The sequence below is a fragment of the Caretta caretta genome, chromosome 22 (assembly GCF_965140235.1).
Source record: "Caretta caretta isolate rCarCar2 chromosome 22, rCarCar1.hap1, whole genome shotgun sequence".
NCBI classification, from domain to species: Eukaryota; Metazoa; Chordata; order Testudines; family Cheloniidae; genus Caretta; species Caretta caretta.
The window spans coordinates 20,404,387-20,419,814 of NC_134227.1; the positions used below are offsets into that span (position 1 = coordinate 20,404,387).

The 15,428-nt window shown below is 44.3% G+C and overlaps 1 protein-coding gene across 5 annotated transcripts in view; it reads right to left on the minus strand.

Annotated features, from left to right (window-relative positions):
• Positions 1-12,211, minus strand: part of USP28 (ubiquitin specific peptidase 28) — a 49,415-nt gene extending 37,204 nt beyond the window's left edge. For all 5 annotated transcript variants that reach the window (XM_048827318.2, XM_048827319.2, XM_048827321.2 and 2 more), the window contains exons 1-3: positions 12,130-12,211; positions 3,741-3,818; positions 1,731-1,863 (exon numbers count right to left, since the gene is read on the minus strand). In XM_048827318.2, coding sequence (XP_048683275.1) covers positions 1,731-1,863; positions 3,741-3,818; positions 12,130-12,186 — 268 coding nt within the window. In that variant the 5' untranslated portion in view covers positions 12,187-12,211. The remainder of the gene's footprint in view (positions 1-1,730; positions 1,864-3,740; positions 3,819-12,129) is intronic.
• Between the last annotated feature and the right edge of the window lie 3,217 nt (positions 12,212-15,428).

Below are 15,428 nucleotides of genomic sequence, written 5' to 3' on the forward strand. Positions count from 1 at the left end.
ATAGCGAGGAAGTTCTTGTGATAAAAGCAGCTGGTTGTTCAGTGGGCAAGAACGATCAAAGAGTGGAACACAAGCTTCAGAGAAAGTGCTTGAAGACTAGTTTAAATGCTCAAGAAAACACTAAATGGAGGAGTTTGGTTTCCCCAGGCTGCTAACAGGTATCTGTAGAAAGAAGTACATGTCTTAACAACTATCCTCAGTTCTTTATGCTATGGTGTATGACTGCCTTAAGGTCACAAAAGGCCACCAAAGCAGGGGAAGCGATCAGAGAAGGTCACAAGCCTCCAGGAAGAGCTGTTAGTTCTTAGCAGACAACTGATTTTAAAAATGAAAATAATTTCAGCTGGACAACTGGCATGCTGAGCACTGCTTATGGCCCTATATTCCAGTCTTTAGTTATAGTTATTCCTTACTTGTAGGATACTAGAAATGGATGGAAAACATTAAGCTCCTTTTGGCTACCTGAGTTACAAGGCCCTCCCCAATGAGAGCTTCTTAGACCCAGTCCTGGCCAAAGTCCTTCAGCCACTAAACTTCTGTAATGCTGTACAATAAGGCCGTCTGTATTTTATGTGTTGACCATAATGTTCTAGTTTTCCAGTTGGGTGGCAGGACCTTACTTGGTAATTATTTTGTTTCCTTCTTAACTGTATGTTATCAGCAACCACTGTTTGTTAGTTCTACCATGCAACTCATGGGCATGGAAGATAGGGCGTTTTGCCAATCACTTAAGAGGTGTTTACTTGACCTGGGAAAAAATGTCAGCTAAGTGGAAGTACTCTCAGAAACACTGGACATTCAGAGCCTGATCCCAGGAGCCTGAAGTACAAGAGGGCCACAGAATTAAAACCCAACTGAACACACAAGAGAGCACTCTTAATGAGAAATAGCATCCACCTGGAAATAAATAAGAAAATAATCTTATAAATGAGAATCAGTTTAAAAAAATCAGGTAGAGTGAAAGTAGGGCTGACAATTACTAAGCAATTTGTTATTGCTAGAATTACACGACTGTGCCATACCATTCATATTTTATGTGAAAGAGTATGCTGTAAAGCAATGAGGGCACAAAGAAAAAAAATCTAAGAGCCTAGCACATGTTTGCGCAAGACAAATAAACACTAACAAAGAGGTCCATAAAACTGAACCAATTTTCAGCAACTTCAAATCCTGTTAAACGTACACATTCTTTAACCATTTCACTTGACTGACACTGGTTTAACTAGCAAGGACACCCTGCGCCAGAGCTGTACCTGCCCTATGCAACAGAAAGGGTGAAACAAAAAGGTGGAGTTCTAAAGTGGACTCAGTTGTTCCCTGTTGCCTCGCTATAGGAATTCAAAGTGACAGTTCATCCACTTGGTGAAAAGAGCCGAAGTGGGGCTTATATAGGGCACAAGCCTTGTGGTAGCCCAGCAGAGTGAATTTCACCCCCAGCAATTTCGTATCAGTGATAAACCCATCTCACTTTCTGAGAAAGAGTGACCAGGAATGCACACAATATTCCTGATAAGAATGAACCACTTACTGGTGGGAAAAAAATGAGGAGTACTTGTGGCACCTGAGAAACTAATAAGTTTATCTGGGCATAAGCATTTGATAAAGGAGGGTTTTAGCCCATGAAAGCTTATGCCTAAATAAATTTGTTAGTCTCTAAGGTGCCACAAGTACTCCTTTTCTTTTTGCTGATACAGACTAACACGGCTATCAGTCTGACACCTGTCACCTACTGGTGGGGCGCTCTTTGCCCACAGCACTCCCTTCACAGTCAGATGGTTCCGCAGCGACTGCTTCCTGGCCTGGCTCTTTAACACGCTCCTCAGTGAGGAAGTTGACTGCTTCTGTTAGGTCACCATTTGCGGCCTGAGAGGAGAAAGGGGGGAAGGGGGAAATAGCCAAGCACCCATTATTCCAGATTCTTTTATATACATCTGAATGAAAATCAACACCATGCACGTGAAACAGAACACGCTGGCACCAAGTCAGCTTTCTCCAGCCATGAGAAAAAGCTGACTGCCAGAAAGGAGTTAAAATTTTAAGGCTGAAATTTGACAGATGATAAACAGATAGGGTTCATTCTACACCGTAAGTGTCATTCAGTCAACTCTGGTTCCCTTAAAAGAGATTAGGGCATTCACAGGCTCGAATATCAGGAAGATATTTAAGCACATACTTAACTTTAAGCATGTGAGTAACCCACTGAAATGAGACTACTCATGTGCTTAAAGTTAGGCATGTGCCTAAGCATTTTAGTCAACGGAAGCCTTATTAATGGGTGGGAGCACTGTGTCCTCAAGAAGTCATGAGTGTGGCCCTCTGCATTGCTTTATAATTGTAAGAATGAGTAAAGGAGCTGCAAGGACCACATGTTAAACACAGACCATACAGCCCATATCACAAGAGAAATAACTTTAAATAACATGGGTAGACAGACCTAGTTAGTTTTAGGGAACAAAGCAATGTTAAAATTTACAAACAAAATGCTTTTTCCCTCCCAAAACTCTGTAATCAATTAATTCCCTTGAATTTAATCCAATATTTTACTACAACTCCCACTTGAAGAAACATTGAAGGGGACTTTTCTGTTTGTTATTTGTTAGTTTCCTTCTTTTTTAAAAAAAAAAAAAAAAGTCTCCTTGTGCACAGTCAGCATCAACAGCCACCTCCTGGCTGACAGGCCTCAAGAGAACAGTCTCCAATGGTCCCACACTAGGTAATATTAGTACTGTACTACCCTTCATTCCCTCCCAGTTTTCTGTTGCAATTTATAATGCACACAATGATTTAAAGTAGGGATCTTTCCAGGAAAGTGTTTCTTCTTCTACCCAGGACCTCTCATATGCCTCTCTTTAGAGCTTATGTTGTTCTGTTCCCAGTTCTGGCAAAACGACCACAAGTCTGAAAGCACAAACCATAAGTCTGTGGTGGTTGTTTCAGCTGTGGAGAATTGTGAAGACTGTTTAGCTGAAGGAAAACTTATTTTACTCCACACTTTTATTTATTGTTATGCTTCAGTACATACATGAAAAAGCCCACTTGAGACAAACCTCAGTGTTCCCCAGAAATGATTCCAGCATGTCAGCATAATACTTGTAGTTGCAGAACAGACTCTTAAAGCCTACTACTGGAAAAATATGGGGACTGCTCCTGTTGTATTTTGATTCAAAATGTAGAAGAATGGCTATTAATCCAAAGAAGGGTTACTCCCATTCAGCCATAACATCATATGCTGCACTCATGTATCCACCCACTCATGTAGGTCTCATGTCTTGAAAATAACAGAAGTTAGACAGGGGATAACTTAATAGGTGACTTGATCCATCCTCCTGTGTGGACAGAATTGTTCCCTAAAAAGAAAAGGAGTACTTGTGGCACCTTAGAGACTAACCAATTTATTTATTATTTATTTATTTATTATTATTAGTCTCTAAGGTGCCACAAGTACTCCTTTTCTTTTTGCGAATACAGACTAACACGGCTGTTACTCTGAGAATTGTTCCCTGTAGCACATAATCTACTACTTTTGTCGAGTCCAGTTTTGAGCATCTCAAGCAAGGCAGTATTCTAATATTTGCATATTACAAATGCCAAACAAACATTTGGAGTTTAAATGCTATTTACAGAAAGCTCACATACAGGTTAAAGCTTGAACCAGCGCACACAACAAGACAAAGTCAGCAGAGACTTCCTTTCAATAGAACATTGACGACATTCACAGCATCTTCGCAAACCATACTAACCTTCAGGGCTGCATGAAGGAATGAGGGATCCTGAATTCCTGTGATTTCTCCCAAGCGGTTTAAGAGCATTTGGAAATTCTGTGGTACAAAGGACAAAGAAAGCTCATGTAAGGAGATGAATGAGAAAGATACCAAGCTTCTGCCGTGCTTGTCAGGGGCTCACTTATGATTTTAACTAACACAAGACCGAACACTCTGAGATAATGACACTGTCAGACTTCAATCTGAATATGTTAGAATTCTTCCAATTGGCTTACAGACTAACATTAATTTTTGTTTGTATTTAAAAGAGAATGTTAAAAGGCATATCTGAGAAGAAATGGTAAAAATGCCAATAGCTACACTGGGGGAGAGGGGCAGGGCATCAGTGCCCCATGTAAATCAATCCTCTCAAAGAGAGGCAGCATGTGCATTACCACATATAAGGAGCCCAGGGAATTTGTGTGGGTTTGATGGAGGGCTATTTTAAGCCTAGTTGCACATGCCATTTGTGTGTGTCACTTCTCACTTACAATAAGGTGCCAGAGATATACAGCACAGTGGGCCTGGAGAATCCTCTTCCCCTCTTCCCACAAGAAGCTCTGAATTTTTGGTTAGCTAGCTGCTTGTTGGTTGAGTTACATCTCAAAAATTTTTCAATAGAGTGACTACAACCAACCCTTGACCATGAAAAACATTATTTTAGGTTTCAAGTTCTCTCTTTTCTCTCTAACATCAGGAGTAAATTATATCAGAAAAATAAAAAATTCATATCTGTGACCCTATACAGGGCTCCTCAGCGCTTTATTCCACATTTCCCTTATTTACTGTGTCTGAGGTTGCTATGGGGGATAACAGGGCAGTCCGGGCTGTGGAGTTGTCAATATGGGGGTGATCTGCAGTTTCACAGGTCTTTTTCACCGAGTCTGGGTGGTGCAGCATGTCTACTTTTTCAGAGCCTGGCCAAGACAGGGGCTGGAATGATAATGAGGTGGCTGAAGCTCAAACTGGATAAGATGAAGGGGATTCTCGCTGATTGTGGAAGCAGCTCAAGAGCATGGTGGGGACAGTATATGCTCTTCTTATTGGGGGAGATAGTTGCAAATTTAATTGACAAAGAGTGGCTGACAGAAGCTCAAGGAGCAGTCAAGGGACCAGAAGTCACAGATGGCTTTGGTGGCCAGAAATCTTTTTTTCCAACCTCCACTTGGTCTAACAGGTGTGATAGATTCTCTCTATTGAGAGAGCAATATCCTTGTCAGAGCAATCCAGGCCTTTCCAACCTCCGCATTGAATTATTATGAAAGGCAGATGGGAATGCCCTTGACCACGACAGCTTATGCAAAATGTGGAAGATAACCTGAGGGAGTTCATGGCACCAGTTTTCTACAGATCACACTGTGATCCTATTCGCTTCAGAATGAGTCAAACAATTTTAGTCAGGAATGGTCAGCATTTGGTCTGTCAGATCTGAAAGCCTAGGGCTCCAACAACAGCATGGTGAAAGATGCTTTTCAGCCTTACAGGTAGACAAAAGCATTCATCTACTGCACAGAGGTAACTCCAAAGTCCATATGGATCACCGGACAAAGAATTTGTGGTCAATGGAGTAAGATAAAAGGGTTATATTTTATCAGTAAATGTCAAACTTGAACTTCATCACAATCACATAAACTGACAAAAAACATTTCCATAGATAATTATTGAAATTTACAGATAGAAAGAGTAAGAAAAATGCTGCTTGAGAATTTATTAGAGTTTGATCTATGGATATTTACTTTGTATATTTTGACATACAATGTTGACAATATGTTTTTTAATGGCTATAAATCTTTAACTTTTGACTCTCAATATTTACTGTCATTAAATAATTATTGTCTGGTGCCCCATAATCTCCTGCACATGAAAATCTGAACAGATAACAATGAAAAAATGTTTTAAAATAATCAATATTAACCATCAAAATGATAAAAAAAAAATAAAAACTGAATTCTGCCAAGCCTAATGATAATCACCCACTGCACATCTGAAAACTAATAAATGCTTCATACAGACCTAGTTACTTTGTATTAACTGCCAGTTCTGGCATAAACACTGAATCAAAGGATTGTCCTTTTGTAGCAGTGGTCATCAGCTTTACTGTCTAAGCATCCCAGTGCTATGAATAACTTTAGAGACAGCAGTGAGCTAGAGAGGTCAATTGTCCATAAAGAGTTAGAGCTCTTGATTATTCTAGTCCATGACAATTCTTCCTCCACAAGAAACATTTCAGCAACCTTCTAAAGCTAGCATTTCGTTTCAACTGGAATTAGAGAGCATGAGATACAGCTTTGCAATGCAGCAATCACGAGTGTAGGAAAAACATCAGCACTCAGAAAGAAATACCCACCATCACTTCTGACATACTTGATGTTAATGAGGCTCTTTAGAAGCCCACCCTCAGTCCTATCCAGAATTTTAATCTCACCAATTTGTACAATTCTTTGATCCTAAATCTATTGCTCTGCAATTCCACTGTAAGATCCTTCCCATAGTCTGATAAGACTAACAGTAACTCTACATATTCAGATCTAATTTGGGTCATGTTTTCCTATGGGAATTAAGCAAGTCACCTTTGTTTCCAACCATCCATCAAAAGTACAAACAGCAGTCATTCAATTCCTGTTATTTCACTTAGAAACACTGTAAAACAAACAGCAACATCAACCTACACTGGGCTTTACAGAAAAGCGTGAACCACAGTGCTTGCCCCGAAGAGCTCGCATTCTTTATCCTTTTCATAATCTACAATATATAAAAAGCCAAAAATAAAAAATAAAAAATTCTTGAGAAAGTATTGAGTAAAAACCAACTTACTGCCCCACCCAAAAGATAAACACTTTGGTTAATTCTTGGATAAAAACTCTCCTCACTCCCAAAGCTAATCCTGTGAGAAAAGAAACAGGAAATTCTTAGGACGAGCAGGCAGTACAATGGGAAATTTCATGCTGATGAAATGCCAACATTCTGAGGATCGGAGCTGCAGTTCTTTCACAAAGGCAAACCCATTATATCATGTTGCTAATTTTGCTGCAACACCAAGTTGTATTCCTGTTGCTTAACTCCCCTTTGAGCTGCAGGGCATATTTTTTTTTTGGTCTGGAGGAAAACATAAAAAACTTAACTTTTACCTACATCTAACCCACGTTAATAAAAAATGCACAATAACTAAACTCAAGCCAGGACAAGACATGTTGTGTACTCGAGGAGGAACAGTCTTACTGTGAAAAGAGGGACTAAGCAACTAGAGTCAACAGGCAACTCTCTGTCGTAAGTGGTATCCCGAAGGCTTCTGGTGCAATTTTATCCAACCTTTAGTTAAAGACTATTTTCTACTCGCTAATCAGTTTGTGTTGGTCCTCTGAGTGCTCAACTAATGCATGTTTTATTGCACTAGCATTTTAGTCACAAGACTAGGGTTTAGCAACTGAAGGTTTCCTCTGTACAACATATTAAGAGGGTTTGTATTCATGGCGAACGAGCATTGGCAAGTGCCAACACACTTGCACTGGCATGTTTTAAGTGTCATATTTATTATATGGTTTAAAAATCCCCACTCTGTTCTGACTTGTCTTTGTGTTGTGCCACCTCGGAAACTGGACATTAGTAACTGAAACAATTATAATATACAGCAGCACCACAAACATGCCTGGCACATTACAAGAAAGGGAGTCCCCTGCCCAGAAGAACTTACAATATATGTTAAGACTATGCAACAGAATAGGATGATAAACAAGGGGCTGACAGAGGGGAAGATGATGGTGTGGTCAACTAAGGGAGTGATGAGAGTCCGAGATTTATTACATTACAATGACTATGGAATATAAACTACCTGAAGTAATATGGGATTTAAAGCAGGAAAGGATAGAGGCAGGATAGACAGGTTCCAGAAAGGGACTGCAGAAATAGCAGTCAACATGAAGGACAACACAGTGGCCTGTATGGAAGCAGCACACAAAATAGGTGACCTTTACCCCCTGCATTTTAACTTCACATTTATCATGCTTGAAAAATAGATACCAAGAAGATTAAAAACCTACAAATGAACAACAACAACAACTGCAGTATTTGTACAGTAAAACCTTTTGCAATGAATGAAAATAGTTGGCCATTGCTTTAATGGCCATATGCAGACTCCCAGTCTTGCACAATTTTGACATTAGGACTGCATAAATACTGCACAATTAGAAACACAAACAAAATCAATCGCCTGTTCCGACAGAGTTCTCCAGTGCAGAACCCACAAGAGCTTTGAAATACATGACGACTTTGGAGCGAAGTGGAGAGCAAAGGAACAGCCAAATTATCTCAAGAACATAGGTTCCTTGAACATCTTGGATTGGGCTCAATTCCAATGAATGCACCTTAGGCAAGTCCCTGACCTTTCAAACTTAAATGAGATTGAAAGTGAATCTATTCATGTTCTCTTCATGTTACACGTCTATGGACATACAACTTGCATCCTTCAGCATAGTTTTAATTGGTGCCTCTAAAGGCAAGTAATACAACCTACATTCAGAAAGACTTCAGAAGATGTCTTTGTACATGGCACAGAAGTTAAAGGTGGCTGTTTTAATAATGGCAAGAGGTAAAATGAATTACTGGGGGATTTTAAAGGCAGAAATGGTGTCCACAGACTTCGTAGCTTCCAAGGCCATAAGGGACCATTATGATCATCTACATAACACAGGCCAGAGAACTTCCCCAAAATAATTCCTAGAGCAGCTTTTAGAAAAATATCCAATCTTAATTTAAAAACTGTCAGTGATGGAGAATCCACCACAGCCCTTGGTAAATTGTTCCAATGGTAAATTACTCTCACCATTAAAAATGTACACTTTATTTCCAGTCTGAATTTGTCTAGCTTCAACTTGCATCATGTTTTGGATGGATTATCCATCCATTGGATCATATTATACCTTTCTCTGTGAGACTGAGAAGCAAATTATTAAATATTTGTTCCCCCTGGAAATACTTCCCCTAGTGTATTCCCAAACATTTTTCCCAGTTGGGCAGTGAGATAGAGTGATAGATAGTTTTTCAGAAAGTTATTTCTTGCAAATTATTTTATCCCTATGTACTAATCCACCTAAAAAATTTAAAAGTGGAGTCCCAAGAAAATTCTAAGCCATTCCAACGATGTCTGGTGGTAGTTTGTTTGTTTTCTTTTGTTTCTGTTTGTTTAAATGTAACACTTCAGTCACTAATGAAACAAGACACAATTCATGCTGTTAACAGCAGAGGTATACTTTAGAATCCAGATAGATAAATATTCACTGGGGTTAGCCTCCTTCATGGAGACAGAAATTCATACTTCCATAGCTATTCTTTTCAATGGCCTGCATGAATCAAGCGGGGGGGGGGGGGAGTTTCAGTGGGATTCCTAGTGTGCAGATGTTCTTTGTAGACATCTGCCCTGTTACTAACTGATCCCTCCAACAGCACCCTTGGCAGAAAGCACAAGGAATGAATGGGCATGGAGCTCAAACTCTTTTCTTCACTTGAGACCCGTCCCTCCAAGTCAGTGTTGAGGCACATTGACAGTGTAAACATACTGAGATGAGGGAGGCTCGCATTGTCACTGCTTGTCCCGTACACCTTCCATAGAATAATTCAGTCTTCAGCACTGTCAACCAGCAACCTTACACTAAACTTACCTTCCCCCAGGATACGTTTACTGCTCCCACTTAAGGATTCAAGCATGGGTCTCCGTTCACCACAGGCCTGATCCAAAGCCCACTGAAGGCAAAAGAAAAACTCCCACTGACAGAAGCTGGAAACACCCTGTCATTATGATATTTCGGGGTGCAATCCAAACCAGTGAGGGGCTGTCACTCCTGCCCTGCAACATGGGGTGCCTCACAATGCTTTGCTGCTTTAGCTCCCAACCTGGGCTCCTCAGAAACAGCATGCAGGTCACATCCTGAGTGTCTATCTGTGTGTAGCCTCAGCCTTGGTCCAGCAACTCTGACCCAAACAGTCTGTCAGCAGACAACAAGCCACACTCCAGCTTCCAGCAATCTTGGCTACTACTTGCAGGGTGATCCCAACACAGCCCCTGTCCTGGATTTCTTCCCCCAAAAAACATGTGTTCTGCATTGTCCAGCCTTCTGCTGGTATATTAGGTCTGTTGCCCTCTAAGGGGATCAATATACCACAGTCTGCAACCTTAAATGAAGCTACCCAAAACAATTCACAATCCTGGATTCGTTTTAATTAAAGAAGAAAAATAAAGTTTATTTAACTACAAGGAGATCGGTTTTAAGTGAGTATAAGTATAAAGCACGAAAGTCAAAAATGGTTACAAGAGAAAAAAATAAAATGCTTCCTAGTACTAAACTTAACAAGTTCAACTTGGTTCAAGATGAAGACCCTTATCACATGCCTCCAGCTACACTGCTGACCAAATTCTCAGGCCAGGATCTGCTCCCAAAGTCCAATGGTTGTTTCTTTTGTCTTTTGGGTGAAAAGGCAAGAGATGGATAGGGAAAGATAATTTGGGGTGTTTTTGCCCCTCACTTTACAGTTCAATCAACCTTTGAAAAGCATTTTCCTGAGGGTTACCCCTAAATAAAGTTCATTCCTGCTGTGGGGATGGAATCAAGAAACCTAGTGGTGAAAGAGGTTCCATAGAGTTGTTTGCTAAGATGCATATCTGTTTGTTCCTGCCCCCTTTCCTTGGCAAAGAATGACCATTTGATAAATGACTGCCCATCAGCTTTGATGACACCTGGCTAGAAGCATCAGCTTTGTCCTTTGTCTTTGAGGAACAGGTTTACCCACTCCCCAACCTTGTCTAGTAAACACACTTCAATCGTGATTTTAACTTATGTTCATAACTTTACATATAACGTTGCCACATATATTTCACCATGACATTACTGACCAGCAGGTTATTAGTTTTCAAATGATACCTTACAAGGTATACTGTGAACAAAGATTATTAGAACAGTGCGTAGGGTGTGAATACAGGGTGGACTTGGGTACAGTCACTCCCAAGCAAGATCTTCAACAGACACATGAAGCTCCATAGTCAAGGTGTTCTGAAAGCTGTGTCCATTCCGTCTCAGATGCACAGATGTGGTGAAGAAAATGAAGACATCACAAAAGATTTCAGTCCAACCAGTCGAGAGGAACATTCATGCTTAGGTTTAAGGCACTTCCATTAAAAAGCTGAAGAAAACTTTATTAATATCAGGTTTCAGAGTAGCAGCTGTGTTAGTCTATATTTGCAAAAAGAAATGCATCGTGCATCTGATGAAGTGAGCTGTAGCTCACGAAAGCTTATGCTCAAATAAATTGATTAGTCTCTAAGGTGCCACAAGTCCTCCTTTTCTTTTTATTAATATCTTTGATCTCTCAAATCTTAAAATTCTTCCCATTTGACACTAGCTAGCTAACATAAATTGCTTTAAAATCACGTACAATGTTAAGCCACAAATACATGGATGCTAGTGCAGCACAATGATGACAGAACATGACTCATGTTCGCATCTGTCCATACACAGCAAATCATCCCTGTATTATAGGAAACATCATCATTCCTCAAAGATGCTGCAAGTCTTCCAAAGAGATCTCTTGCCCTTCAAAAAATAAATTGATGGCATCATGAACGCCCAATAAAGTAAACAGGACAACAGGGCTAATTTTGTGATAAGCATGCAAAGCAAAGAAGTTTGTAAAATGCACTGAACGGGTACGTACTGTGTACATGCCAAATATTATAGTAACTTTTTAATTTATTAACTTAAAAGACGACAAAGTAAAGCGCATCGGTTTGAACTTTCCTGGGTACGACTCTTTTTGGCCTGGAATACTTTTGACGGGCGATAACAGGACTAAAGGAAGGAATCAGCGGGGCCCGTTAGGACGAACCCCCGCCCTCCTGGGTCCCGCCACCCGGCGGCTCTGTGGGTGCGGTGGCGGACGCCGGGCGAGGGGAACGCCCATCTCCCCTGAAGGCCACACCTGGGGGGCAGCGCCCCGAGGCCCTCACCCCTGAGGTCACCCCGCGGCCTCCCCGGGGAGCGGGAAGGCGTCCAAGGCGGCGGAGGGCAGCGCCAGAGCCCGGCGGCAGCGGACCCTCCTGGCCAGGACCCCAGCCCGCCGCCCGGTCTCGGCGGCAGGTTTCTATCCCCGGGAGCGGGACCCAAACCAGAGCCTCGGGCCGGGCCTCTGCCCCCCAGGGCCCCGCATCCAAATCTCTGCCCGCAAGCGGCGGCGGCGGCGCGCGCTCCCCGGGGCGGCCCCCCCCCCACAGGCCTATCAGCCCCCCCCAGGTGAGCAGGAGCCCATTGCTACCCCGCCTCCAGCCCGGGGGGGGGGGGGGGCGCGCGCGCGCGCGCTGCGGGGTGACCCCGCGGGCCCTCACCGTGCCCTGGCTCTCGGCGCCGCCCGCCGCGGCCGCGGCCTGCAGCTCCGCCGTCATCCCGGGCCCCGCTCGGCCGCCGCCGCCGCCGCCGCCGCCGCCCGCGGGAAACGCTGCGCGCGCCCCCGCCGCCCGGGGCCGCGCCCGCCCGCTCGCTCGCTCGCTCCTCAACCCTGCCGAGCACCTTCCCCTCCCCCCCCCCGCCGGGGCTGGGCACGCAGCGCGCCCCCGCCGGGCACTGCCCCCGGGAGGCCCCGCCCTCCGCCGGGCACAGACCCCCCCCCACTCGTCAGTGGGCACAGACCCCCCCCCACACTCATCAATGGGTACAGCCCCCACCACCACCTGCTCAATGGACACAGACCCCCTCCCCCCACACTCATCAGTGGGCACAGACCCCCCCCTGCTCAGTGGGCAAAGACCCCCCACACACACACTCATCAGTGGACACAGACACCCACCCCACCTGTTCAATGGACACAGACCCCCCCCACACTCATCAATGGGTACAGCCCCCACCAGCACCTGCTTAGGGGGTACAGCCCCCCCACACACACACTCATCAGTGGGCACAGACACCCCCCCCACCTGCTCAGTGGGTACAGACCCCCACACACACACTCATCAGTGGGCACAGACCCCCCCACCTGCTCAGTGGGTACAGCCTCCAGGAAGCTCCCTGAGGCGGGCACAGACCCAGTCCCTGTGTCGCCCCCTCACACACTGCCCCCTGCAAGCCAGCACCTGGCCGTGGCACCCGCACCAGGCTGGAGCCTGGGCACAGCAGGCTGAGGCTCTAGCCCGAGGCGAGGGGGCCACGTTCCCACACCCCCGCTCCAGCACCCCCAGCTTCCCACAGCCTCATACCGCCCTAGCACATCTGCCCCCCGCGTACTGAGCCCTGGCTATGTCACAGCCCTGCCTCGCCCCAGGCGTCGCTAGGCCACTCCGCCAGCTCCATCCCCTCCCGTGGTCTAGAGGAACGTATTACCACGAGAGGCCCTGCTCTCGTACTCCAGGCAGCCCACAGAAAGCTCAAAGCGCTGTAATCCCTATGAAAAGCAAACAAGCATCCATGAGGCCATACAGCTATCTATCGAGGGGAGTTAGTGGCCCACGTTTCCCACTGTCTGAGCACCTCACAGTCTTTAATGCAGTTTGGGGAGTGCTATTAGCCCCATTTTACACATCGGGAACTGAGGCACAGGGAGGCTAAGTACTTACTTACCAGTCATCTTACTTACAGGTCATCTGTGGCAGATCAGAGATTTAACCTCTCTGCTGATTATGTGGTGCAAAGTGTCCTTTCATCAGAAGCACCCCATCCTAAGCTAGTGCTCTAACCAGTGGCCCATCTTCCCCCCTTTCCTTAAACAGTATTCCCTTCCACAGCAACCCTCATAAAAGGATAGACCTGGCTACATGCTCTGAAAGTTAGCAGATTCTGTCTAGTTCAGACTGTCCAAACACCACTGCACTGTTAACATCACTGGGTCCCTTCAAACCATCACCTGAAAACCTCCTCACCTGTTTAAGCTGATTAACTATCATACTGGCTAGCCAAGCTCCAGTTCTTTAGATATTGCTGCTGGGCTACATATTCATTTTGAGCATTGTAAACCTGAGCCCTCGTTTCTAAGATTGTAAGCTCTTGGGGATGGACCATCTTGTACAGCACCTAACACAGGGGGTCTTAGCCCATACACTGAGGCTCCCAGGTGCTACTGCAATCTAAAGAATAATAGGAGATGAGAATCAGCCCTGGAAACTCTCTGTGCTGGTTGGTGTTTTAGACTAGAGGACTACATGATATTTTATTTATGGGACTGCAACTGTTGCAATGCTGGGCTTTTGTCCTCTCATGTTCACAAAGAGTAATTCTCAAGGTTTTGGTGAAACATGCCTTATTCTGGTGCTGCCACCCCTTTCACTGGCAGGCACATTAAGTTTTGTAACAAAATATTTTGAAAGCATTTAGCCTTCCCAGAAATATTGTCATGAAATTGTTTTGAAAATATGTCAATGAAGACAGTGCTTGTTTGGCTGTAAACATGCCCCTGGCCCTGTGGGAAAACCAAACACTGCAGCTTGGGCTTAGCGTGGGAAAGCTAGAAAAGTGTCCAGAAAGCAACAGAAATGAAACTCAGTTGTTTTGTTCACTGGCCAAGCTCAGTGAAGTGAAAAACATGCCCACATCAATGGAGGAAATAAAGGAGAATGGTAAAATTCAGGCTGTTTTACTGATATGACGCAGGGAAGAAGTGTATTTGCAAAAAATATACATATGGGGCAAAATCCCCTGCTATGGGTGATGGCCTAAGTCACAAGAAGGGGTGCCACACTAGCTTTAATCCATTTGTGCATTCCTGATCTTGGACTGGATTTGTACCAGACCAAACCAGTGGTGTAAACTGGAGCAGCCAAGGGGGCAGTCTGGCATTTGAGGCTGGTCTAACCCACATTTCTCTGGCCACACCATCTGCAGCAGGAGGGATGTGGCAGAGAAGCTGTACACCAGAGGAAGATTCTCCCTCCCCCCCATGGTGGTCAGCCTGTAGGCAGCATACTAACTTTAGATTCCCTCTCTGCTGATTATGTGGTGCAAAGTATCCTTTCATCAGGAAAAAAATCCAGGCTGTATTTTTTAATCTGCCAGCATTCTAGAGCAATGTACTTTTCATTAACAGCAGGGTAATTCATTAGAAAAGTTACATGAATGACCACTCTAACTTGAGGCTGCTACAGTTTACGCTCTTGTCTAACTTTTAAATTGATATGTGAATCAATCGGGTAGTGATCAATGGCTCCATGTCTAGTTGGCAGCCGGTGTCAAGTGGAGTGCCCCAGGGGTCGGTCCTGGGGCCGGTTTTGTTCAATATCTTCATAAATGATCTGGAGGATGGTGTGGATTGCACTCTCAGCAAATTTGCGGATGATACTAAACTGGGAGGAGTGGTAGATACTCTGGAGGGCAGGGATAGAATACAGAGGGACCTAGACAAATTGGAGGATTGGGCCAAAAGAAATCTGATGAGGTTCAATAAGGATAAGTGCAGGGTACTGCACTTAGGATGGAAGAACCCAATGCACAGCTACAGACTAGGGACCGAATGGCTAGGCAGCAGTTCTGCGGAAAAGGACCTAGGGGTGACAATGGACGAGAAGCTAGAAATGAGTCAGCAGTGTGCCCTTGTTGCCAAGAAGGCCAATGGCATTTTGGGATGTATAAGTAGGGGCATAGCGAGCAGATCGAGGGACGTGATCGTCCCCCTCTATTTGACATTGGTGAGGCCTCATCTGGA